Source organism: Struthio camelus, chromosome 7 (genome assembly GCF_040807025.1).
Source record: "Struthio camelus isolate bStrCam1 chromosome 7, bStrCam1.hap1, whole genome shotgun sequence".
Lineage (NCBI taxonomy): Eukaryota > Metazoa > Chordata > Aves > Struthioniformes > Struthionidae > Struthio > Struthio camelus.
The window spans coordinates 10,297,957-10,325,027 of NC_090948.1; the positions used below are offsets into that span (position 1 = coordinate 10,297,957).

Here is a 27,071-nt window from a genome sequence, read left to right on the forward strand (position 1 = left end):
GATGAGCGTCTTTGAGGCAGCAATACATCAAACTATTACACTTTTTTGCGGTTTTATGATTACTTTAAAAAGTACTTCAAAAAAAGTTTAAAATGAGCCCAAAAAATCCCTTTGATCATCCCAGAGAAAGGATCTGCAAGAATTTAGACTACAGTAACTACTATTGAATAAGCTTGCACCTCGGCTTTATTACTAATAAAGTCTCTTTCTACAGGCAAACCTGCTAGTTGTGTGGAATATAAGCCACCTGTGACAAGCAGGAACAAATACTGGACAGTGAATTTCTGTCTTCCCTCTTAGCTGCATTATTTACATACTGTCTTACTGGCTGTGTTAAATATACCATTCTCACTTTATTTTAAACAGCTGTCTAATTAAGTAGGAACTAGTGTTCTATTACCGTCAAATTGGTTGCTTTCTCCTGCAGTTATGTTCATCCTCTTCTATTTGTGTGCAGATTTAAATGGTCAGTGAGGGTTATTTTGTTGTAGTTGTTTCATATATAGTACATTGTGAACTTTTTTTTACTGGAAGAAATTATCAAAAGGTCATTTGGTACCAACAGAGCAATTGTTTCGTCTGTACAAACCAAATGAGAGACCAAGAGTTTGGGGTTTGCTGGCTCCAGTGTTGACTAAGCATAAATTCTTTGAAGCAAAGGGGATCAAGAGTTTTCCAAACAGGTCGTCTATGATATTAATAAAATTGAGAGCCTTTGTAAAAGTTGTACGTTGTATGTTGTGTGTAAAGACTTATTCACCACCTCCATTCTAATCTGCAGTTTTACTTACTATTTGTCTTCTGGTTCCCATTATTTCATACTGTTTGAGATGCTGTGGCATTAAATTTTTGCTTTGAAAGTGAGGAGGGGAAGCACTTTGCTTCTTTACAGGTACTTAAAAATATAAATTGTCACTTTTTCAAAATAGCCACACATCTTGCTGTTTTCTGTAGGTGTCTTTATCTACTATGTGTACCTCTCCTGTTCCATTTCTCTGTCTTGCTGTTTGTTGATGATTTGTGAATGTTGTCCAGCCGTGGCTGGACATACGTACACTTGTCCATATGCCCTGTTTCCCTTTATATTGTCCTGTTGTTGTTTAACTGCCAGTTGCAGCCTAATGGTTGGTTTCAGTTACTAGTGGTGGTCTTTGTTGTCAATTTGTGTGTGTGCATATGTATATGTGTGTGTGTTTGTGTAACAGTACCTCCTTGTAGTAACAGCTGGGCTGAGTTTTCTTCTCTCTTCCTTACCTGACTCTTATACCTAATGGTGGAAGGTTGTAATGGTAGCCCCTTGTCACATACCTAATGGTATTCATGAATCCCTCTCTGTTGTAACAATAGCCAAAAATTTATGATATGTTGGTTAATAAGGCAGGAGCATGTAGTTGAATGACTGGGATTGTGTGAATATGAAGAGAAAGCTAAACAAATCGGAAATCAAGTATGCAAACACGCTTGTGCTGTAAGATGGCAGAGTCGCTGCTTCCATTGAGAATTATTGGAAAAACAAAGTTGAATTTGTGAATGATGAATATGCCCCCTGTTTATGAATAAAGGTATATATGTATATGAATTAGTCAGTATTTTAATAATGTATTATTTAGTAACTTATAGCTTCTTCCAGGATTGCATCTGGAAGTTATGACCACTCTAACAAATTTCTCCTAATGGAAATGACATCTTAGGGGCTTCTTATGTTGTCTGAAAATGCCAGCAGTCTTTCCAGAGAGCTCATCATCTGGGATTCCTGAGACAGAAGATACAGCACCGTAACCAGGCTCTCTTCCCTGAGTGTTCTGGCTATATGGGTCATGAGATGATGTACTTTACTGTCAGAACACTTTCTACATAGCTTTTTCGATTCCTCAGATGTTTGTTTTACAAGCTACTTCTGAGAAAGTAAATCTGCCACAGACCATCTGTGCTCTTGCAGCAAAGGATTTCTGCTGCTTGGGAACAGACAGGGAGGAGACATTTTTTTTTTTTCCCCTCCCCCTTCATTCCTTCATGTTGCTGGGTATAAAGACATTTTGCTCTATAAGTATATATGGGTACTTGGTCAGGACATGACAGTTGTATGTATGTTCTCATTGGTTAGATGAGTAACCCTTGTTGTGAAAATGCATATGATAAGTCATATTTTTGCCTTCAAGCAACCTATTGGAAAAGAGAGCTGTAAAGCCGTAGATTCTTAAAAGATGAAGATGCTTTTATCTGAAGTATTTTTGGAGGTGATCGCTTAGACTTGTTGTGGATTTAGAAAGAAATAAATTGATTAACTTTGAAAAGCCCTGCTATTTTTCTAGTTGCCTTGTGATTTACTGTCCAGCTACTTTGTTTGCTGTCCCTGATTTTTATCCTCCTTTTAGGAACTTGCACTGGAGCATTTATTTAAAAGTCAGCCTGGAAAGCTGACAAATTCTGCATAAAACTTATGTATCTAATTATTTCTACCCTTAGAATATTACTTTCCAGTAGCCTTTCTGTCCCCTCTGTAAACCTCTATTTAATTTTAAGTTTGAATATAATGTTGTGTAATGTGAATTCTCCTTCTAGATTTCCAAAAGAAAATGATGGAAGAGTATTTACCAGCAATGCAAACAACCCTGGAGCCAGTCAATCTGTTGGACAATGCCTATTCCAGCTCCCTAGATAACAAGAAGCCTGATAACACACCTGAAATGAAGGACTGCTCAAACATCTGTTGTACTGGAGATGATGCAGGTACCTTGGAAAGGGAATCTAAATTGTTCCCCTCGAACCATGATTCAACAGCTGTTGACGCATGCAGCGATGGGACCCTAGCAGAAAGACAGGAGCAGCAGTGTATACCTGATCACGGTGGAGGTGGGGACTGCTGTGCCAATACCTGCTTTGAAAGAAAGGTAGAAGGCCCGACGGAAACAGGGCCTTGTCCTAGTGGAGAACTTGAGCGACAAGATCCAGAATCTAATCAGACAGATCAATCCCTAATGGAAATATTACAGGAGCTAAGAGAGGAGTCTGACTTTATGAAAAAATCTATCGATAAAATCTATTCAGAAAGCCCTTACGACACAGACTGCACGAAGAAACTTATTTCCACAATACATCAGACTTCCTCACAGGAGGATTTGCTAGAAGAAATAGAATCTGAACTTTTATCCACGGACTTTTCAAAAGAACGCAAATTCCCAAACGGCGTGAGGAAGGGTGAACATGCCTTGGCTGTGTTTGAAAAGTGTGTGCAAGATAAATACTTGGAGCAGGAGCAAACTATAAAGAAGTGAGTATTTGAATAGTCTCATCACAAATATGGAGGTGTACAGTGAATGAGTTCAGCTGCATGTTGTGTGAACGCAGTGCTGTGGTATGTTACAAATAGTACCTTGTGAGTTGTTAGGAAGACAGTTAATGAGCTTTTTTTAAAGAAGTGAGGAATAGTTTTTATTTTCAAGTACATACTATGAGTAAAAATAATGTGCTTGGATCTCTGAATTCTTGTGAAACTTGGCAGAAGCTGAATAGCTAACTGTGTAGTTGAATAGCCTGCCAATATCTAGAATTAGTTAAGTGTTGTAAAAGTAATGGTGATATAAAAATAGTCCAAGATTCACTTAGTCCATGTATTTCTTTGGAGAAATGAACCTTTGAAATTACCAACTCCCATCTTGTGTTTCCTTTATGAGTTTGAAATTGCTCATTTCTTTCATGTGCTTTTAAAATTCAGTCTTGCATCATAATTCAGCAAAGTTAATAATCAGTCAAAAGGTATTTTTTGAGTTGGAAACTACTGTCTTAATGCATTTTACAGGAAGGCTTTTGAAATGCAAGGCTTTATAAAGTTTGCTTTAATAAATTGGGCTTAATAGTTCTACCATACAGTTTACTAAATGAAGAATATTTCTATTCATAGAAAGCCAATTCCTTCAGATTACTTCTTGATTCCTCCCTTGGCCTTTTTCCACCACCATTAGAAATGCTTCTTGCTAACAAAATGTAGTCTCTAACTTTAAATTTATTAACTGCTTGCAGAACTAGAAATGAGTGATGTGTGTACTGCTTTTCATATTAGGCACTCTGATACCATGGTAGGGAAGGAAATCAAAGGGAGGGAATTTTCTCCTAACAATCTAATTTTCTCCTACAATCAGATCTAAGATACATATAGGTGAGTAGCAAGTTAGTTGCATGAATCCTGCCTGTCTTTTAGAATTTATAATCTGGGAACATGCACTAATACATGCTCTTTTTTTTTTTTAAATCAGAAGTGCTGAGCTCTCACTGATGGTTTTGAAGCCTTTGTAATTTAGGAGCCTAGTTTATTTAGAGAACAAAATTTTTTTTTTTTTTTTTTTAAAGGAGGCTAAAGATGTAAATGTATGTCTAACGAGATTTTTAACATCATATTCAGGTTAAGTACTTGATTCCCACTGAAATTCACGCGATTAGTGGCCTGATCTGCTTAGGTGCTTTTGAAAATATCCACTATCTAACTATCTTTAAATATTCAGATGCATTTGAGAACAAGTTTATTCAGCACTTCTGAAAATAACTTCTGAGGTTTATTTATATCTTGTATTAGTTTGACCTTCCGACATTGTAATAGATTATTGTTGAGGCATCAGCCTTCAAACTACTGAGCTGTAAAGGAACAAACTACTATTAAAAATGTGAACTTTGTAAGGAGTTTGAGCATGGATACTATTTATGGATACATACTTAGTTAGGGCTTAGAAAATCTGGGTTCTATTTCTTACTAGGTTGTGGACCTCATGGGCTACTCCGAGCAGTTCACCCCATTGCTCTTCCCACCCGTGAAATGAACATAATACCTGTGTTTTCAGACTCTTGACTAATGGAGCGATCGGACTGGATGTTTTACAAATACCTTAAAACTGTTAGCAAGTACAAAGCTCTCTGCTAATGCTGTAAGTTGCATAGATGACAGAATGTCTCACTTCATCATTGACAGTAACAATGCAAAGTGCTGGAAATAAGCATTTTGCTTACATGGAAGATGCTGTTGCTGGTTTAGAGTTAAGTTTCACGTGCACAGTATACTTCTGTTTTGGTTTTGGAAGGCTTTGGTGAATTCCTTTAGCACTGTTGGCTGTATTTCCAATGGAATTTGCAGATCAACAAGGAAAATACATAAATCTCAAACTAAAAAAATACAGTACTGAAACGGCTTACATCTTGCTTTCTTTTTTCTTTACAGATTGATTAAAGAAAATAAAAAACATCAGGAACTGATTTTGGAAATCTGCTCAGAAAAGGACAACTTAAAAGATGAATTGAAAAAACGAACAGAAACGGAAAAGCAGCACCTCAACATTATTAAACAGGTACAGATAACAAAACGGAAGTGTTAGTGTTTCACCTGTGTATTATGCTGTTATTGCCACTGTTTATTAAAATGTCTTTGGTAGCACAGGGGAGAAGGAAGGAATGCCCATGCTTGTATCCTGAGCAATTTATGAGGTTAAATCCACTGTTCCATTCCAAGAAAATTATTCATTGGTTAAAAGCCTTTACTGTCTTCGGTTAACTTCAGTTTCTAGATTCAAATCACTTAGGTGTCTGGCAGTCTCTTGAAGGTCAAGGAAATTCTAGTTATGCAGCAATATGGGGATTAAACTTTGTGGGTAGCCTTGGTGAGAATGTTAATGTGTCCCTTGGTTTCCTGTTTAAGACTATGTGTGTTGAAGGTTTGCTAGGACTTTTTGCAAAATCTCAGTTTCTTGCTGTGCGAAGATTTATTTCTGCTACATAAACATAAAGGGAATCATGTTTGGGCATTTCATCATATCTAATTTCTTCTTAATCTGCCTCCTTTATTTTCCGTTATTAACTACTGCACCTACTAGTGGAAGTGAGTGTGTGTGTGTGTATGTAGCTGCAGATATAAATGTTAAATTATGTGGAATGTATAAAGAGTGGAGCATATCAACTGTGGTGTTACACACTGTTTTGGTATTATTATTTTGCTATGTACAGCCATTTCTTCAATGAACTGATCAGAATCATGAACGGCTGAAGAGGAAGATATATATTGTGCATATTAGTGTGGGCTAGTGTTAGTATAGGAAGGAGAGGTGTCACATCAAGTGTCACTGCTTCAGAATCGGTCACTGATACTCCTACAGTTCCTTAGCCTAGTTTTAAAAGCTGGTTGCAGCTCAGAAATCTGGGTCAGATAATATTTAAACTGTTACTCTGTGCATTGAAGTACTGGTGATATCGCCCTAGTGTCAGATATTTTTCTGTTAATGCCTGCATCATCGTGCAGAAATCTGTTCCCAAAACGATATGTCGGGCTTACAGCGTTCCTGAAGAACGCACTCACTCATACAGGAACTTTATCTTTTGGTTAATTTCAGAGAATGATTGAAAATCCACGATGTGATTGAAAATTGAATCGAAAAGATTCGTGTGTTTTAAGCTGCACTTCAAAATCACATGCGCCTGAATTGGTCAATATGAGCAGCTTGGTCGTTATCTCTTGTCTGTATTTCATGTCATCACCCAGCTTTCCTGAAGATGTATCATGTAGCAATTGCTTTATCCCATTCTGAAAAAAATAATTCTAAAGGAGTTTAACTTTTGGTTTCTTGTCAGATAAGTAAGATCTGTGATACCACTTGCTTGCGGAGGATTTTGGAAAATACTGATTTTTGGGTGTAATGCTTTGATATTGTAGTTGGATAGTAACTGCAGTTTTTAAGATAAGTTGCAGTAAAACACTTTTTTTTTTTTTTCCTTTTTCAGTGCCATGTGAGTGTTTGTAGGATGATAGGTTTTGTCTCTTCAAATAAATGAAAGCTCGACTGCAAGCAAAAAGTACATGCATGCTTGCACATGTGAATTGTTTTTTTGTATGCTAGGCAGTGATTCATTTGCAAAGCTAAACAGGGTAGGCAACAGAAGTATTTTAGCTTACTGCCTTTTTGTGCAGTTCCAAACTCCTGCAAAAAAATAACATACTAACCCCGAGACCTTTACTCTTAAAACAAACTAACAAAAAAATTGGCCTTGGTGAATTGACTTTCCCCTGGGACAAGAGGATAGTCATTAAGGCATAGTTTGAACTGCCTTTGGGCAGCATTACAGTTTCGTAGTCGCTTGCTCTTGTGCTAGTGCCGCTCCTTATTGTTGCGCTAGCACTTGCGTGGCTGTGCGGCGAACAACCTCTGGGAAGTGTTCCAGGTGAACATCAGTAATTATTCTTCAACTGGCTTGATTCTCTGATCTGGTTCACTGGGCGACTAAAGAAGCATGTGCCAGCACAATGACTGAGCACCTCTTTATTTGCTGAACTATTTTTCAATGAATTAATTCCCTGTGCAATTCGGTATGGATGCATGAATACTTTGGCACAGGGATAGTGACAAAAGGGTGGAAGATGAAGCAACTTGAGACACCAGCCAGCACTGCTTTGGCATCTTGGCATTTGCCATCAGTCTTTTTTAACATAGTAGGTTATTATGCCTCATGTTTTACTTGATTTCATGCAGTTGTCTCACTGCAGATGAGACTTGGCTTCTTTCGTGCTCTTACTTTAATACAAAGCTAGATGTTGATATTGACTATTGCTGCTTGACAAGTATAAAATACATGTGAGGATCTAATGTAGCCTCTACTTTTGTGTGAAATGTAGGAATCTGTACAAAACATGATCAGAGTCTTATTTTTCCTATAATTATATCATGCTGTCTTCTTTGTAGCTAGAAGCAAGAATAGAAGAGCTTAATAAAGAAGTGAAAACTAGTAAAGACAAACTTCTAACCCAAGATGCAGCAGCCAAAAATGCTATTCAGCAGTTGCATAAAGAGATGGCATTTCGAATGGAGCAGGTAATGCAGAAAACTTCTAATTGCTGAGCATCTCATGAACAAACCTACTTCATGTAGGAAACACACAGGCTAAGTTGCTAGATCACAAGATAGGTCAAAATTTTCCAAAGTTGGAATTAGTACAGTTCAGTTATGTATGTATTTGATAGCTAGCATCAATTACTTTCCAAATAGCTGTTAATGTTCTAGTGACTGATACGCTGTTTTTTTAATGTATATGTTTATATACATACAATTCAATCCTCAAGGACATCTAATTTTCCCTGCCTGTAAACTGATCTGGATTTAAAAGGGGGTAAAAGCTAGCAGTTGCTCTTACTTGTCAATTAAACTAATACTTTTTTCAAATTGAGCGCAAAGCTCTAATTTTTATCTCATATGTTGTTACTGAGAGCTTTTTTCCTTCTTAATATCATATAATATAGAGAAAAATACTCACTATGTTAATTATACAGCTCAGTTTATGCTGCTTTTGTTGAACCAATTGGACTCAAGATAGTTATGTAGGGGTCTAATATTGGTCTTTGTGAAACTGGAGCTTTTTAGTCCCACTTTGTTGTGCTACTGTACTGCAATGCTGAACATACCCAATATTGGTTTATAAAACCTAAATACTAGTGCACGGTTAATTCATTCTATTTTAATATTTTCCAGGCAAACAAGAAATGTGAAGAAGCACGCCATGAAAAGGAAACAATGGTGATGAAGTATGTCCGAGGGGAGAAGGAATCGCTTGACCTCCGGAAGGAAAAGGAGATACTTGAGAGAAGGATGAGAGATGCAAACAAAGAAATTGAAAAGCATACGAATAAAATCAAGCAGCTTTCTCAGGAAAAAGGAAGATTGCACCAGCTCTATGAAACCAAGGTGCTCTAAGCATTACTATATGGCTTAAGTAAATCATTAAAAGCACTCTCAGAACAACCTGATCAATACTGATTTGCTTTCATATGTGGTGAAAGAAACCTGTTCTCATTTGTTTTTGCTATATAGCTATGAAAGGACCCCTTTCCCTGGGGGAAGAAATAAGTGAGCTCTTATTGTCATCATTTTTGAAATCCCCTCTTATATTTCCTTGACAGCTACTTTACTAGCTTGTAAAGTACTGCTTCCTTTTGACAAAATTTGGAAATCTGTCTGTTGCAAGTGCCTGGATTTTGGGGGGAGTTTCTCTAGGTTTTTTTTTGTTCTGTTTGTTTGTTTTTAATGGCACTGTAATGACATTGAATTGTTGCAGTCTTTATTGCAATTTCTGCAAGTTTTTTTCCCTCTGTAGTGTCCATTTTGTTCTGTATTCCTGCTTTTAAAAAATCAGTAATAAAGCAATAGGATTTTTCGGGCCCAGTTGCAAAAACTTCACACTTTTTAGGTCAGTAAGAGATATTCATCGGCCTCTTCAGTTGTTCAGGTCTTCTTACCGTGTGCTGCACAAGTATATTTCATGTGGAAGACCCAGCAATTGATAAACTATTAGAATTCAGACTTTGTTATACTAATTTGTGTCCCTTCTTCTGAGCGGTTGTACCATGAACTGTTGACAAGAAAAATATATCTTATTGAAAGTCCTAAAAATTTTACTTCTGATGCCAAAAATCATATCGGTGTCCCTTTCTCTCTCCCAAGAATGGGAAGTGGGAGAATGAGTTCGGTTTCCGAAACAAAACTTAATCTCCTATCTTCAGACTGCAGATGAGAGATTTAACAGGGATTGTACTGCCCTCACACGGTGCTTCTGCAAACTTCTTTTTGGTAAGATAGACCAGTTACTACAGAAACACAGTGTGAACATTTGGCTTACTGCAGTGGTCGGTAGATACTGGTATAAAAGGTTAGGCCAGCAGCATGCTTCCGTTATCATCCTCTGTTGGCACTGACTTACTGGTTGGTGATTTGAGCTGTGTACATCTTGCTGTCAGTGCTCCCTGTAGTCTGTACCTGTAGAGTAGGTACCAGTGTTCCCTTGCATTGACGTTACGATTTTAGTCTGTAGCCTTCTGTAATTTACGACTTTTCCACCTTGAAGCTGCGCCTTTTCGTGCAGTTGGCAAAAAAGCAAAATGGGACCTTTGCAGCTTACCCAGGAGATACATATTTTAGACCTGACTAGCTTGTGCTTTTTAATATGTATGTAACGTTAACGCATATAAAATCTGCATGTTAATACAGCTGTACCTTGCTACTCAAACCTGAATGCTGATACTTTTTACTGAATGAAAGGCTAAAGCATTACTGAATGCTGTTAATCCTGTGCATGTTTTCACAAAATCAGGACCTTAAAAATCCTGCGCTTGGCACTTACATATGAGTCTGCCTCTTGCAGAGGCACTGGATGATTTAAATCCATAAAATAAAACCTGTGACGTTTTCTTAGGATGGTGAAGCCACTCGACTGAACAGAGAAATAGAAAAACTGAAAGAAGAAATCAGTTCTCATGTTATCAAAGTAAAATGGGCTCAGAACAAATTGAAAACAGAAATGGATTCACACAAGGTTAGTGAAGTGGTATTATGGCATGAAACTGCAGTCAGTGAAATGTAGCTGCTATGTTATTTCCTTTTTTCTTTTAATATTACTAAAATCTGCTTTTAAAATGTTATTCTTCAAGTTGACCACCTGCAGCAAAACATAGTAGTGCTTCTGAAGATACCGATACTGAAGTGAAAGCGTTGAAAGAGCGTGGCGCAATATATGCGGGGGGGGGGGATTTTGTTTTATCCTGGTGATCAACTTTTAACTTAGTTCCTGGTACAGTAGATCTAACTCAATCTGAAAACGTGCACAGCACATAACCAACAGGTCCTTTTGCGTTTTCAGTGTTGGAACAAACAAAATTACATTAAGTAATTGTTGAATGGAAGCAAGGAGCGGGGAAAGAATACTGGATGTAGGTGTTTTGCTGTTGATTTGTTTCAAACTGAAATAGGAAACCTCTGTTATGAGAAGTGCTTTTACCCAAATTAGGCTGAATTAGTAGGTGTAACTGATCATTCATTCCTATTTGTGGTTGGTTGGTGTGTTTTTTAGGAAACCAAGGATCGCCTCAAAGATGCAACAACAAAATTAACTCAAGCAAAAGAAGAAGCAGACCAGATAAGGAAAAACTGTCAAGAAATGATAAAAACCTATCAAGTAGGCACATTTTCTCAGGAAGTGAAACTAATGTTTAGCATCAGGTGTCTCCCTCTCCCCCTTCTACCTTAAACTGCAGTAGGGAAGAATTACCCTGTGCAAGCTGCAGAGCTGAGATGACCAGTCACAGATTTCCTTACTTGGAAAGTCTATAAGTAAGAGGGAAGATGTTCATCTTTATTGGGATGCAGTGGGGTCAGAGTTATTAGAGGCATACCTATTGGAAAGAGCTTCACTGATGCGCAATATTGTGTGCATGCTCCTAAAACAGGAAAGGGGAACATAAAACTCCAAAACTGCTCTTAGATATCTTCTGTCCTTTTAGGAGTCAGAAGAAATGAAATCAAATGAATTGGATGCAAAGCTGCGAACAACAAAAGGAGAACTAGAGAAACAGATGCAGGAGAAGTCTGACCACCTGGAGGTAAATATGTGGTGATATCTTTACCTATCTTTAGATGTCTTCAGATGATTTTGGCTTAATTCTACATCCCAGATGTCTGCCTCTAGCCGTGACTTTTGGAAGATATTTTTAGATATTACACTGGATCTACCTCTAAGAACAAACTTATAGAAAAAAGGAGGATGTTACAAGGACAAAACTGCTCTTTCATTTTATAAATTTTAATAGTGATACGATTTAGAACACAAATTCAGCTGATAGGCAGGATGGTCTTTTTCCATCTGGTATTTTTTCCAAGCTGTATGACGAGGGGGAGACAGGGAACAGCCTCTGTTCTCTCATTCACTTTAGAGGTTTGCTGACCCCAAAACTAGATTTTGTAATGATTCAGTCCTTGCTTTGCATGCTGCATCTGCTAACAGCTCTCATCTGTGTAAATCACCTTCAGAGTTAACCCAGGGTCAGTTTGCCTAGAACTTACCCCTGAGGCTGTTGTGATGTAGATTTGTACAACTAAAACCAGGGTGCATAATCTCATTTTTGCTCTATGTTCTTCTGAGAATAAAAAGCTTTTATGCTTTGTTTTGTTTTGCTTATTAAAAACAAACAAACCTTTAGGGTACTTGTCTTGCCTCAAGCCCTCTCAGCTGTTACACTGGCCTGTATAGGCGTAAATTCTTTTGACATCCCGGGGATGCCCGTGTCTGTTTAGATCTCTCAAGCAGTTTCTCGCTCTTCAAAAAGGTGCATCATGCAAAAATAAAAGAACTGGAAGACCTGAAGAGAACGTTTAAAGAGGGCATGGATGAACTTCGAACGCTAAGAACGAAGGTAACGTTCTGGGTTGCTGTAGAGCTAAGGCGCTATGTTGGATTTTTGAATGAGACTAAATTAAATCTGTTTGTTATGTTTTTACTACTTTTTAAATAAGCCATGTGGCAAGGAAACTGGCTGGCATGAGACCAGAAGGATACATAACTGTGACTCTGGGCAGCCTTTCTTAGGGAGTATCGGTTGATCCATAACACAGTGCTTTTGCTTTGTGGTATACACCTCATTTGACTGCAAACTTTTTGGAACATTTTAGTAAACACCTAGTAGTTTTCATAACTTTGGTAAATGAAAAATTTTGATCAAAATAATTGAGTTCTGAAGTTTGACAGAATAAGTAGTTTCTCATTTTCTACTTAGGTAAAGTGTTTAGAGGATGAACGTTTGAGAACAGAAGATGAATTATCCAAGTATAAAGAAATCATTAACAGACAGAAAACTGAAATTCAGAATTTGCTGGACAGAGTCAAAATTGTAGACTGTCTGCAGGATCAACATCAGAGGTAAAACTAAGTACTTTTCTTGTCGTTAATGGCTTTTCTGTATTGAAATTATTGATACTTTAAAATATATTCTGATTTGGAAAGTCCATATTCTGATTTAAGTATCTTCTAATCTAATCCAATATTGGAGATAACTTTGGCCTTTTATAAGTCAGTCAAGTGGATTGAGATTGGTAAATCTAATTTTTTATTTTTCATAATCAGCATAAGAAGTGCTTGCTTTCCAGCATGCTCTATGGGAAGTTACATTTTCTAGGATTCCGCTCAGTGCTCATGTTATTGAAAGACTGGGGGAAAACAACTGAACTGGAAAAGCAGTTCTCTTTAATTATGGTGGATTAATTAAGTATTTAACAAAAACAGCTTGGTATCTTTGGCCACTGTTGTATTCAGAGAGTCAGTTAATGTTAGGAGCCCTTGTATTTCTAATGGACTAGCACTGGTTCTGCTGTATCGAAGTTTCCTCGTTTAAGAATGTGAGGGAAGTAAAGGAAGGAAATAAAGTTTTCTGGGAGGACAGTTCGGTTCACAAACGCTTTGGAATTTCTGAACGTTGTTTTGTTTCCATATGGTACATGTGAAGTGGAGTATAAAAAAATGCTGTCCTCTTCACTAATTCAGTGTTGCCAGGTTCTAACGATACCACCTGCATCTATCTCCTGTGCTTTTAAATAGTTATTTGTTATTGAAAAATATTTCCGCAAGTATGTGCCTTCCTCAGAGTTTAGAGAATGAAGTGTCTTCCGTTTGCTGTGTGCTGGTCAGCTGCACTGGCGCTGTCATAAGTCGTCTTAGGGAAGCTGCGGCCATTTATAAAGAAAACTGAAGCTTACACCCTGATGAATAGTGTGTGTGTGTGTGTTTTTGTTTTTTTTTCTTATTTTTGTTTTTGTTTTTTGCTTGGGATCTTGCCAAATGAATTAAAACTTCGTGTGTTTTCCAGTTATCTTTTCGGCTCAACAATAGCAGAGACGTGCTAAAATGTCCGTCTCTCTTCTAGTCTTATAAAACTTGTATCAAAAGTATTTTTTAAATTTCTTTTCCATGCGACATTTATTGTCCTCATGTCAGGTTTTGTATAGTCTTTTATTTCTCTTTCAGAATGGCTTGAACATGTTTTTGATACTCCCTAGAATGTTTGATAAAGTTGTGGAATCTCAAACTGAGAGTTAAAACTTGAATCAGTAAGTTCCTGTTATCACCTATGAAACAGAAATCCTAGAATCTTGACCCCTGTTATTTTTGTTTACAATAAACAAACCTACTGCCTTTCATTTTCTTGAAGTAAATGGAAGGAATTTTATCTTAATTCAAGCAAACTATTATGTTTTCTCAGTGAGAAAAAGGTAAAGGAAGCAAGTTGCTTCAGTCTAGCAAGAAGACAGAAGTGAGACATCCTTAAATGCATAAAACACTGTTTAAAAAGGGGATGTTCTGCTATCTTTGCACACATGAGGAAGGATAGAAATAAATAAGAGTTTTGTAGGAAAAATGATGATAAGTTGAATGCTAGGAAGCACTTTATGGCTGTTGACCTAGATACTGATTACCTTCAGTGATTGCCGGCTCTCCTTCTTTGGAGAATTTTAAGGACAAGCTAGAGATATCTTCCAGGGTGGTCTAAGTGTTTAATTGTGTCCTGCTGTCCGGTCCGGCCCTGACTGTTAACTAGAAACTTCTTGTGTTGTAATGAAACAAGATATTTGGAAACGTGATGTAGGTTATGACGTAGGTTTTGAATGGGAGCTATAGAGGAGATTTTTGGCAGCATAAATAGCTGAAAAATGCACACCTGCTGTAGTTGTTCAGCCTTTTGTCTCCTGAGGGATGGAGTTACCCTAGAGACTGTAAAGATAGGATGTAATATATTTCATGTCCTTTGGAGTGAAAGGCTAACAATACTTCTATTGTCATTATATTAACTTCATGAGCTCCTCATTTTGGTAGCTGGAAGAGTGTAATCTATAGTAATGGAGATCTAGTAACATTCAGCTATATTCAGCCGAATATATATTCAGCAAAATTAATAATTTTGAAAATGAACTACAATATTTGGATTGTCTGAGCTCATCTGTACTTGAAGAAACATGTTGATATGGGGTTGCTTGTTTAAAGTGAATTGAGCCTCTTAGTAATTGCGCTGTCTGCCAAGGAATTAAATGAGATCTGTGAGCTTGGTTTCTGTACCTTTTATTTTGTTTTTGAATTTGAATGCATACACTGCTTGTCAGAAATGGAGGACTTTTACCCTGAAGTCAGAAGATAAGATTTTTAAAAGGGGTAGAAAATCCTATGATTGAAGAACTAGTGAAATCATATTGCAAGAAGAGGTGAGGACCTTTTAAGTCTATTTGTGTTTTTAAAAAAACAACAACAACAACAACAAAAATTTAACAGCTATTGAGTTTCATAATTAATTTCAGTCACTTCCTCTAAAAGTTGATCTTAACTGAAGCTATGGCATTCTGCCTCTCTCACATAGATTGCAAGTGATATATTTAAAGTCTCCCCTTGGGAATAGTTCAGTAGAAACAAGAACTGGTTTTGTAGAGTGTAGGAGAAGGAAGAATGGAATAAGAAAGTTCCTTTGAGTCAGAGCTGCACAGCTTGGATCAGGATGTTTCAGAAGTCACCATACTACTGTCCTGAAGAAGCTCAACACTGGCGTATTCCCCCATCTGTTCAAGATAAGAAGTCGTCTTCCAAAATGACTACCTGTTTTGGATTTGCAAGCCTCCCTCCTGTTTGCAGTATCTGTTTCTGAAGGTTTTGTTTAGACCTTGTACAGAGGCTCATGAAGCTGAGTGCTGAAAGGTAGTCTTCCTGGAGGAAGCTGATGGCTGCATGCCCTTCTGTGGGGTGCAGGACCTCTTTGTCACTTTGGCATGACAATATGTCTTGAAATAGAATCTGCAAAATCACTTGGCATTTAAAGCCATCCAGTGACTGTCATATTGCCTAGGATCATTAATAGTTCATTTGCCTTACTTGAGCTGGACCTGAATGCTCTTATTTTATAAGTGTTTTGTATTTGATGTTTTTAAACTCAGGTTGCCACTAATGAGATGCAATTGTTTTGACAGAGATGAACAAGACATAAGTGCTTTAAAGGAAGAAGTAGAGGGTCTCAATTCTCTAATTGCTGATCTCCAAAAGGACATTGAAGGTAGTCGGAAAAGAGAGTCTGAGCTATTGATATTCACTGAAAAATTAACCAGTAAGAATGCCCAGCTTCAGTCTGAAAACAATTCCTTACAGAGCCAGTTGGATAAGCTCTCTTACAGCGAAAGAGAGCTGCAGAATCAGTTGGAACGTGTTCGACAGACTAAGGGTGATTTGGTGAGTACAGCATACAGCTTGTTTTTGCACTAGTAAGATGTCTGATACTAACAAAGATATGGGACATGAATCCCACCTTGTGTCCCTGCTTATCTAAACGTAGTGCTCTAATGCTGGTTTTGACACCCCTGGGTTTTGGAGATGTGTGGAACAGGCTGCTATAGCACAGGGTCTGCAAGAGATCCGTGTCCTCCTGGAATCCAGGCAGGGTGCTCCAGAGCTTCTTGAATGGCACTAGGTGTGTTTAGGTACCAGAACCCCACCCCAAGTGAAGGCAGAATCTTAGGCTTTCCTGAAGGATTTAAATAAAGCTTACACTGATTGTCTGGCTTTTATTCCTGACCATTTGGTCTGAGTGGTTAGCCTGTGGCAAGTCAAGCTATTGTGCTTCAGCAAACCTGTGAATACGTGGTAGGAGCCTTAGAAGTGCCATAGCTTGGCTTCAGTGTGAACGAACTCACTTTTAGATGCGGGGACAATTTTCTCATGCTTTCTGGAATCTGTCTCTGTGCTACTTTCTTCTTTCTCAGCCTTTCAAATACACACACTACTCGTTAGTGTGTGCTTGCAACAGAGCAAGCCTAAGCTCGGAGCAGACTGAGGCTGCTGTTTGTTCATACATCAGTGGCTTGCAGGTGACCACTGTAGTGACTTGAGTTTGCCGCTCTGATATAATGGCAATGGGATGTGAACACGTGGTGTTTTCATGGGGGAAGGAAATCCAAGGCATTGGATTTCCTGCACTGGAATGGTGGGTGTTACTGAGCTGCTATTTCTGCCTTTTTGGGAGGACCGAGTTGTTCTCTGTGCTGCCATTGAAACAGTCTAAAGGTTTTAATTTGTGCAGGAAACTTATCACTGCAAGCTGTTACTTAGGTCATGCTTGTAGTGTGATCATGAAGTAGATAAATGTCACGTTTAATAAGCTTGGTATGTCACAAAAGTTAATGTGACTTCCACAGTACAGCTCTGCATGGCACTGTGCTGTGTCACACATGTTTTGGAGGTAGTTCAGGAATCTCTTACTGCAGATTTGCATTGTGCTGCAGACTCATTCACAGTGGCAGTGATCAGCCTAATTAAATATAAAATGTGAGAGATTCTCAACTAAAAAGTGAAGTGCGGGGTCAGAGCTGTTGAGCCTACAGATAAGCTGTAAATTTCTTTTTTGTATATGATTTAAAAGAAAAAAAAAATCAATTTCAGGCCACCAAGCTGCAGAAGGAGGAGGACCTGCGAAAGCTAGAGGTTGAGACACTACAGGCTCAGCTGGCTTCAGAGCAGAAAGAACTAACATTGAGGAAGACCCATGTGGATGAACTGAAAGACGAACTAGCTACCCAGAAGCGCAAACATGCAGCAAATCTGAAAGATCTCACCAAACAACTTCAGCTAGGTTGAAATTATTTTCAGATATAATAAATCAGCCCAGTTTGTAAACTCCTTCACACAGCCTGTTAGAGACTGTGGTCTTGTCTGTGTTCATGCGCTCCTTGGGTGCAGCTCGCGCAAGCTCTCCATGACCCTAAAGAAAATAATAGTGAGTGGGCAAGCGGAATCTTACAAGTGGGGAAACTGCAGTTACAGTAAAAAGGCCTTAGAGTCAGTCTCAGCTATAACTTTTGAAATGAAAGATATATTTCAAAGTAGCATATTCCTTCTTATCCTGTATGTGACTACTGAAGTGTCACTGTTCCTGGGTATATAAGGATCCTGGTCTGTGTAGGAATACATTCAGAATTTGTTTGCCATTTCTGAACTGCTGTCTGTGTCAGGAATTACAGGTGATGATAATTATTTAGTGTGTTAAACAGAACACACTAGCTATTAATGATTGGTGTGGAGGGACTGATGACTAATTTTATTCTATCAGCAAACGGAAATCATTAAATACCCAGGAGTGCCTATACTCTGAATGCGTGCTGATTTGAATGTAATCAAATCTGTTCGTTGTTGAAAGAATACCTGTTTTTGTGTCTGCATTGTGCAAGAAGTAGTTCTATATCCCTTTTTGTATATAAGTGTACAGCTGTTCATATTCTTTCTTGACTCTTAGACTGAATGAACAGTTCTTCTGGGCTACTGAGCTACTCGGCTCCCAATAACGATGGTAGTCATGAGATCCCAGAACAGAGCTCCTGTTCAGTCAGTCATTAGTTATTTAGGTAGCGGTCCTAATCAAAAGTAAAATCAGATTTATGGCTTACTGTTCCTAGTCAGCCCTGTGAAGCGCATTACCTCTTCAGTTGGAGACGGCAGCAGGGCATAGGATTCTTGGTGGATGTTGCATCCAGCTACTTCATGGTTGGGGGTGGGGAAGGAAGAAGGACTGTTCATTATTTCTTTTTCTTGAGGTTTTAGTTGCTGACGTTATCTTTCAGTTGTCAAACACTTAACCTTTACGGCCTGTAATAATTTATGCTGTGTGACGGTACAGTTCTTTTTCTTTAGTCTTCTGTTGATAACCATCATTTTATTATATGTTCAGCACGGAAGAAATTGGATCAGATGGAAAATGGTAATTATGACAAAGAAGTCAGCAGCATGGGGAGCCGTTCCAGTTCATCAGGTAATACAGCAAATAGGGCTGACAAAACCATCTTTTGCTCTTAAAGTTGCCATGGTGTGCTGCTATGAGCCTTGCTCTTTCTATGACTTGCACACATGTAGTGTGTGGGCAGTCTCTCGCTAAAGTTGACAAAATAGCCTTTAAGCACTAAAATGCAGTTGGCTCTTGAGTGCAATTGTAGATGCTTATTCTTACTGCAAGATTAAAGTGTTTTTGTGGGGGGGGCGGTGGGGGAAGGGTTCCTAAAGGACTGCCTTTTTGTTGCTTTTATGTTTGGAGGAAGCTCAGAGGAGTCTAATGAATAGAAGACCCTCTTAAGTGCAGCCAGAGGCAAAACAAAAATTAACAGCTGCTTCCAACGTTTTTTTAATTGCGCTATTGACAGTTGCCACTGTGTAAATGGTAGTTCAATTAGCGTATTTAGAGGCAGTCTGATATTTGTGTAAAATTTGTTAGCGCTAGATTTTACTTCTAACTAGGTAAAAGTGTCTTCAGCACTGAAAACATCATCTGTTTTCTTCCTCAATATGTTTGAGTTTTTTAAATTTGTTTAATCCTGTTCAAGGAACCTGTAATCTCACTGTGTAAGAGAGATTGAGCTTGAAATACTTGCTTTGCTCTCTGTTCTTCTCCCTTCTAAGTGATGAACGCTGCAGAGTATTTATGCATAGGGCTTTTGCCAGTCTGTATACAGTTTTCATGTGTTTGTAAATTTAGTGGACTCTAAAACTGATCTGTTTAAAGTCAGCTCAGTCTTGTATAAAGTAATGTTAATATGAAGGTACTTATGTAAGAATAAGCGTTATTGGTGTAAGCACAGTTACACTAGTGGAAGTATGTTTGTACTGGGGGCTGTACTGCTGTTTCAGCATTTAGGATTAAAATGCTATCAATATTGCTTCTGTAGAAACTCATTAGCATCTAAGTGAGACTGATGTTTTTGAAGAAAATATTTTGTCTATCCTAAACTACTGAGAATGTAGCGCACTAGTGGGAGACATTCTACGTGGTGTAAAAGTAAGAAGAGCTTTACAAATGCAAATATATCGGCAGGTTCCCTTAATGCTCGCAGCAGCAATGAGGATCGGTCGCCTGAGAATACTGGATCTTCAGTAGCTGTAGATAGCTTCCCGGAAGTGGACAAGTCTGTCTTGATTGAAAGAATAGTAAGACTACAGAAGGCACATGCTCGAAAAAATGAAAAGATGGAGTTCATGGAGGATCACATTAAACAACTAGTGGAGGAAATCAGGAAAAAAACTAAGTATGTCTTGTTTAATTCTATGGTTTCTCAGTTTTTAGCTGCTGTATTGGACAGAAGTGTTCTGGATTTTATTTACGACAAGTAATTGTCTGAATGAAAATAGTTAAGACATTATTTCGGTGACAGTAGATCTCAAAGGTATAGTTAATCTTGGATTTTTCCCCTTATAAAGGTATAGTTAATCTTGGATTTTTCCCCTTATCTTTTCCTAGCTGTTATGTAATTGCTGTCTAAGTTGTTAGCTTCCTATCTATATCTTGGGTTCATTACCGCTAAATTTGTCAGGCGGAATGGAATGCTGCAAGTTTTTTGGTAGCAAAATGGTCGCCTGGTTGCTGATTTGCGGTGGATCATTGCCACTGACTAACGAGTGCAGTCTCTGTGTTCAAAAGAGTACTGATTGTAAGTATTTGTTTTAGAACGAGAGTCTACATAATTCCAGATTAGTCTGGCATGCATACCAAACATATAATATATCTGAACCAAAGCTTTGTCTCTATTTAACATGTGATACAAGATTCCACTTGCATGGAAACCTACTGTCAGAATGTGATGTCTGGAACACAGGGAGAGGAAGAAATTGTGGCATATACCTTCTTCTGAAAAGTGTTGTTGACTGTTAAGTACAGCCCTTTGTTAACATACCTGTACGCTTATGCTCATATGGTACCATTTCAAGGGACAGGAATACAGCTTGTGAAGGCTCTTAAGCAGAGCCTCTGTATTTATTTCATCTTCAGAAATCTTAAGGCCTTGAATCCATGTCTGGAGTCTATAAACACTATAATAAGAAAGAGGCAAAATAATTTAAATTACATATAATCAAAGCACCGGTTTTGATACTCTTTACATAACTTTGTCTGGTGTTTTTACTTGTTTGATATCAGATGCTCATAAGAGGCTGTATGATATTCAGGACTTGTTTTCTTTAGAAGTTGTTGGTATAATTTTATTATTATCAACTTAACTTTCATTGAAGTAGCTATGAGCTGGATGGAGAGTGTTGCTTCAATAACTGTTCAGTAACAGATGATTTTAGCTCTGGGTCCAGGCTTAAAAATAAAAAAGCTAAATATTGCTCCCCAATTATCTTGCCCCGAAAGCCTTCAGGGTTTAATGCTGTTTACCTCAGTTGCTACTGAGAACTATCAGCACTGCTGCAAGTCTAACCCCAGGGTCTCAAGTCAGGCAGGAAAGTAAGATCTGTAATCATAGCCGTTTCTGGAAAAGTTGGTCTAAGCAGCATTTCTTGCATGCATGAGATCTCTGAGCGTGTTTGAGCGCGCTATCTAAATGTGCAGGTTACATGTGCATCCTACAGTCCTCCTTCTAGCTGTCATGGCTTGCTTAATTTGTAGCACCACTTCCAATTTCGGCATGTAGCTGCTACACTAATGGAGCAGATCTGTCCTGTGTGCTGAGAGAGACAGACCCTGTGGAAAACTGAAGCGATCTTAAATTGGAAGATTGTGTCACTTCATATGACAGACTTCAATTGCGCAGTATTTTGAATTTTGGGATGACTTTAAACCCCACTTAAGCAGGATTGTCCAGCCCATTGTTTAACCTTTCAGCAGAGAGTAGGTAGAAAGGCATCTTTTAAGCACCTTTTTTCATCCAACAGCATTAGTACTCGTTCAAGTTCCTCTAAACATGTAATCCTTGCACGCTATTGCAGTTACTCTGCTGTCAAGCATCTCATATAGCATCTGTGTTATTGAGAGTTTCCTCTGTCCTGGAAGTTGCAGCTTCCCTTTATGTTGGTTAGGATTTGAGTTTATTGCCTTTCTGGTAAAACAGTAGTAATTGAAAATAATGAGGGTGAAAATAAATATATTTATTTATACACACACATATATCTACATATAATAATGTGTCAGGAGTTTGAAGGTACTTTGTCTGCTTTTTCATTGCCTTGTAATGCTATGATGTCTTTTTTTTAACCCTTTCCCCCCAGAATTATTCAGAGTTACATTTTACGGGAAGAAGCTGGAACACTTTCCTCAGAGGCCTCTGACTTCAACAAAGTACACTTGAGTAGGCGGGGTGGCATTATGGCATCTCTGTATACCTCTCATCCCGCAGATAGCGGTCTCACATTAGAACTCTCCTTGGAGATAAACAGGAAGTTGCAGGCTGTGTTAGAAGATACTTTATTGAAGAACATTACACTAAAAGTGAGTACTGTGGTGTTCTGTCTGTTCTTTCAGCTCATTGTGAACTGGTGATGTTGATAGCATTGAGTTAATCAAAGAGCACTTGAAGTAGAGGACTTCTGCTGTAACATGGTCCATTCTGAACCTCTGTTTGGGGCCCCATCATATGATGAATTGATGGGCTGGCTCTCCGCGGTAACTCTTGGGCTGCCTGCGCAATCAGGAGAAAGGCCCTTTCCATACCTTCCTCCCAGCATGGGAATCAGCGACTTGTGCCTGGCGCTGTGCCAGTAGCTGGGTACCACTTTGAGCTGTTGGGGCAGCATGTCTGCTGTGAGGAAAACACTGCGGGCTGAAAAACGTTCTGCAGGCTGCCAGCTGGACTGCAGTGTTGCAGAAGTTTGTAAATCTTCCTGTAGATATTGTTCCCCTTGAAGTGCTATACCTTTTAGAGACAGCCTTTAGAATCTTAATAACTACATAAGACTTGTTCAGAGCTTTGCATCCTTTATTGAAACTGGCTTGGTTTTCCCCACCCCCAGTTCATCGTTTGTATTTGTTCTGCATACTTGAAATTTCAATCTGCTGACACAGATAGTAATTTTAACTTAATAGTGCATTTTGTGCCAGTTGTCTCACTTTTCCTATATTATTTATCTTATTCTTTTTTTTTCCCCAAAGGAGAACCTTCAAACTCTAGGAACAGAAATAGAACGGCTTACTAAACACCAGCATCAACTGGAAAGGAGAATGAAGCCAACGTAACTAACACTCTTATGGAATAGCCAACATGAAGATGCAGAAAAGGCAGGTGCTACAGACCATTGGGTTTTCTTTTTTAAAGTTTTCCTGAAATATGATCACCTGCTAGCACAAGCATCCAGTACTTCACATATACAGCCTTTAACTATACAGGCTGTCCTTCTTCATATGAGAGAAAGTCTACAGGGTTTGGCATCAGCATGGTTCCATCTACCCAGTACCAGCCTGAGAAGTTGCTCAATTTTGTTACACACTACGTTGAGATAACAGTTTTATTTGAAATGACATACAGGTGATTTGCAGTGCATACTGTGTTTTGAGTGAGTTGCAGTGAGATTTTAATTTCTGCACTGTATAATTAATCACATTTTTAAATGATGGAGCTTGGAGAAATAAAGCTGATTATTTTTTAGTTGCTATTGAACATATCCAGTGTTCCTGAGTTTTAAGGGCTTTCAGACATTACTTCCTCTCTTGCATATTATTTCTGATATTTAGTTTGATTAAGCATTTTTGACATGCATGGAAAAATGCTTTGTCACAAAATTTGTTTTTTTAAGTGATGACTACGGTATTTTTTACTTTGGGTTAACATTCAGCTTGGTAGTTTCTGTATTTAAAAGAAAGGAAACAACATTAAAAACAAGGTCCAGAAACTTGCTGGTTCAGTTGTTGAGTATATGAAACAAGCGTCAACTCAACAAATGCTATAAACCCCTGATCTTTACGCATCTGAATCTAAAGAATTCTGATCCCAGGTAATTGGTTACTGAAGTTCTCTGACTTTCTGCATTAACCAGTAGCACTTAAACAGTAGGAGTGTAAATTGCCCACTGTTGCATATGTACAGCGAGACCTCCTGATTCATTCTTTTTTCAAAATTTAAGCCTACTGAATTTTCTCATGGATAGACTATGGATAGACCCGCCAGTGACAGCGACAGTAAGAAAGGGGAAATGTATTTAAGTGGGTTTGCAGTCTATCGGTTGGACTATAAAAGTGGCACAGAAGTCTGTGAGACTCTCTAATTTTCCTGTTGTGAAGGAGACCGTCAAAATGGCACGAATTCAGAACTGATACTTAATCCTTCAGTGACTGAGAGGGTGATGGAGGAAGAATATCAAGGTGACAAGATTCTAGTTTGTTACAATGTTATTTTCACATTTTAATTCCAGGATATTTACAGGAACTGAAATGTCTTTATTCCAGCAGTAAATGCATAGCTTTATGTATTTATTGCCTTTCGACCAAAACTTATAGTTCAGAGCCAGACCAGGTCACAGTGTGAATATATATTGTCTTTTTATTCAATATTTGCACTTCCTATTACCATGAAAAAATATTTAGTATTCACTTAAAATAGTAATGCTTTAGCTATTTTAATTAGAAAGGACACTTGAACAAATTTTTCTTTTGTCTTATCCTAGTTGCCATTTGCATCATATATAAAAACAAGAGGCCTGAATGCTGTAGCACAAGGGAGAAAAACCTATTAAAGCACCTAGATGACTTAGCTGTGTGTGCTCCATTTTTAGGTGGCACTGAGTCACTTGAGTAGTTTGGGGTTTTCTAATGAACTGAATTGAACGTAAGGGCCTAATTTGGTTCCAATGAGTAGTTTAGTGCAAGACAGGGAGACTTCCTTTTTACTTTAAAGACAGGCGTCTTTCTTTGAAGGTGTTTGCAAGGTTAAGGCCTAGGAAGCTGTCCAGAGAGCCTCTGGAGTCTTGAATAGCCAGTCCTTTTAGTATAAGCAGATTAAGTATTTGTTGAAAAAGGGAGGGTAAAAACAAGTAATTTAAAACTTGATGAGCGCTGTAGGAACTGAGACCCTTTAACCTGAGTGAGTTTTTATACTCTTTTTTTTTTTTTTTTTTAAAACTCCTAAGAGCAACAGTTACGCAGAGTGTTAGGGAATTTTGACTCGTCCAGTCATGAGATTCCTTCTGCTTTACTGTTGTGTAAGTGGTGTGGAGAGGAAAATTCCTGGTTCTGCTGAAACAGATTTGTCACCATCTTCCAGAAAGCTGAGAGTTCACCTTGAGCAAAGAGGCAGTTGTTCCTGACTGAACTAGACTTGCGGAAAGAACGAATTCTAGGAAGAACAATTCGCGTGTCAGAGCAGAGCTTAGCTTTTATACGTTTGTGTTTTCGTGCTTTAATGTACCAGCTCTCTGGATATTTTCAGGCATTCAGCTGAATGACTCCAGTATTTTAGATGCCATGTTTATATTGTAACCATATAATGTTCTTCACGTGTACAATGTGAATGAAGGAGAGGTGTGATGCAGATGGAATAAGTGCAATGATATTGTGGGAATTTTTACTACTTTTTGGCATGGTTTTCCTTTTAAGTTATTTGAGAAACCTAGTTAGTTGTCCTCCTGCCCTACTGAAAATGTTGCTTCCTCTCTGTAACGCTAGGTAACTTTTCAGACTTTTTTCTTGGTTATGGAGACACACAAAGCAGCCCGAAGAAGTCACTGTTTATTGCATACTGTATTTATATGGACCAAGGTTTTCTTCTAGATGCTTCATCTTGAACACACCTGTTGAAGATGGAAATTTCATTCTAGTTTGCACACTGGCAAATGGCTAGAGTAAGCTCAGAAATTTGAGCACGTGACGGGGTCAGTTAGCAACTTTGCTTAGCCATGTTGCTCATTCCTGAGAGGGAATGCTGTATTATCCATATAAATGTTGCTGCCAAGCCACCTGCCTTTTTCCATGGGCTAGATTAAGTGTCAGGAATCTAATATTGTTGGTGTATGTAGCAAGGATACTTTCTGTGAAAAGCTGTGTAATGGAGAACAGGCTACTGTGTTTCTGAGGGATGGTTTTAGAGTGGATGCAAGGCTTGTGCAGCAATCTCATTTCACTTGCCCTTATTTTGGAAACTTCTTATCATTATGTTATGACTATTAGATTGAAAATTGTCCTCAGATAAACTAGTATTTTAAAAACAGCCTGGAGCAGTTAGCTACCTATGTGCCACTGAAATTCAGTGTCCATTAGATAACTAATTGCCACAGGCCTTTTTTTGAAAATGCCGAGCTTGTAGCTAGTTGTATCCTACAGGCAGGTATCCTATGTCTGTTTCTTAAATCCTCAGGGTGCTCTTTTTAATGCAAACATCCCACATCCTGATGTTCTTAGAGGCCCTACAGAAAAGCTACCAATGCTTTTCCACCCTCTGTAAAATCCAGCACTGAAGTTGTCTTAAGCCAGACCTTCTTAACTGAAGGGTACCATTTTGTGCCATAAAAATTACTAGTTTTCTGCCACATAAACTTGTGCAATATTTTTCATTTCCCAAAAGCAGTGGGGATCAGCTTATGCTTGTCAGAGATGTTCTCATCATCTTCATCTGTTCTTGGCAACACCTGCAATAATCTCTAACTGTTAAAACATGTTTTAAATTACTTTTTCTGAAAAATCTTCATTTAAAATATTTAGTTTATTACTAGAAAAATCAGATCTCTGGCTCCCACTGAATTGAGTTTAAAGCAGAGTGCTGGTATGCTACAGAGAGCTGGGATCAAGTCCCAGCGGTCCAGAGAACAAGGCCTGGTGCATCCTGTAGGAATGTCATGTAACTCTTAGCTAAACAACTGTAATGATAAACATTAACAGTAGGTGGCACTAGGAGTCCGGTTTACCATGCCTCCAAAACAACCTGAAACCTTTCAAAAGGCAAATTGCTGAGTTACAGAGGGAGGAGGGTGGTATCTAGAGCTTTTTTCAAGGTGGATGGGTTTCCTTTACTTCCTGCTTTTGTGTTCTGACAGTGAAACTATGTTGACTCTTCCAAATATATGTATGTATGTTGTCTGAATATATGCAAACGTCTATTAATTAATTTTGTAGATACTTGTTCCTGTATAAAGTTTTGGAAGACATCACTATACATTATGTATATATTGTACTTTGAAATAATAAACATAAAAATACGTAAGTGTCTGTTTTGGGTTTGTGACTTGCACCCATTGCCTATTTACCGCAGTCTAAATCTAGATTACACAGACCTGGGTTAGCTCTAAGTGAAGGCTTGTGGTGGTGGCAGTGTGCCCCGTGGTAGGTAGTAGTTAGTAGTCATCTTTTCTGAGGGGCAGTCTTCCTTCTCACAGTGCAGAAATGCCCTCATGTGTAGCTTGTAAACACATTCTCCAGGCTAAAAGCAAATTCATTGCTAGCTAATTGTTCATGCTAGTGAGGTGACTGGGAGGGCACCGTAAAAGCACCTTCTTGTTTTTCCTCCAGTGGATATATTGTA

At 38.3% G+C, this 27,071-nt stretch overlaps 1 protein-coding gene across 5 annotated transcripts in view; it reads left to right on the plus strand.

Annotated features, from left to right (window-relative positions):
• The window catches only part of CCDC186 (coiled-coil domain containing 186), a 36,416-nt gene extending 9,663 nt beyond the window's left edge, over nucleotides 1–26,753 (plus strand). For all 5 annotated transcript variants that reach the window (XM_068951669.1, XM_068951666.1, XM_068951670.1 and 2 more), the window contains 15 exons: nucleotides 2,563–3,271; nucleotides 5,207–5,333; nucleotides 7,713–7,841; nucleotides 8,496–8,708; nucleotides 10,213–10,332; nucleotides 10,867–10,971; nucleotides 11,297–11,395; nucleotides 12,119–12,205; nucleotides 12,566–12,708; nucleotides 15,792–16,047; nucleotides 17,254–17,443; nucleotides 18,536–18,616; nucleotides 19,670–19,880; nucleotides 21,838–22,057; nucleotides 22,718–26,753. In XM_068951669.1, coding sequence (XP_068807770.1) covers nucleotides 2,577–3,271; nucleotides 5,207–5,333; nucleotides 7,713–7,841; nucleotides 8,496–8,708; nucleotides 10,213–10,332; nucleotides 10,867–10,971; nucleotides 11,297–11,395; nucleotides 12,119–12,205; nucleotides 12,566–12,708; nucleotides 15,792–16,047; nucleotides 17,254–17,443; nucleotides 18,536–18,616; nucleotides 19,670–19,880; nucleotides 21,838–22,057; nucleotides 22,718–22,801 — 2,760 coding nt within the window. In that variant the 5' untranslated portion in view covers nucleotides 2,563–2,576 and the 3' untranslated portion in view covers nucleotides 22,802–26,753. The remainder of the gene's footprint in view (nucleotides 1–2,562; nucleotides 3,272–5,206; nucleotides 5,334–7,712; nucleotides 7,842–8,495; nucleotides 8,709–10,212; nucleotides 10,333–10,866; nucleotides 10,972–11,296; nucleotides 11,396–12,118; nucleotides 12,206–12,565; nucleotides 12,709–15,791; nucleotides 16,048–17,253; nucleotides 17,444–18,535; nucleotides 18,617–19,669; nucleotides 19,881–21,837; nucleotides 22,058–22,717) is intronic.
• Nucleotides 26,754–27,071: the final 318 nt, after the last annotated feature.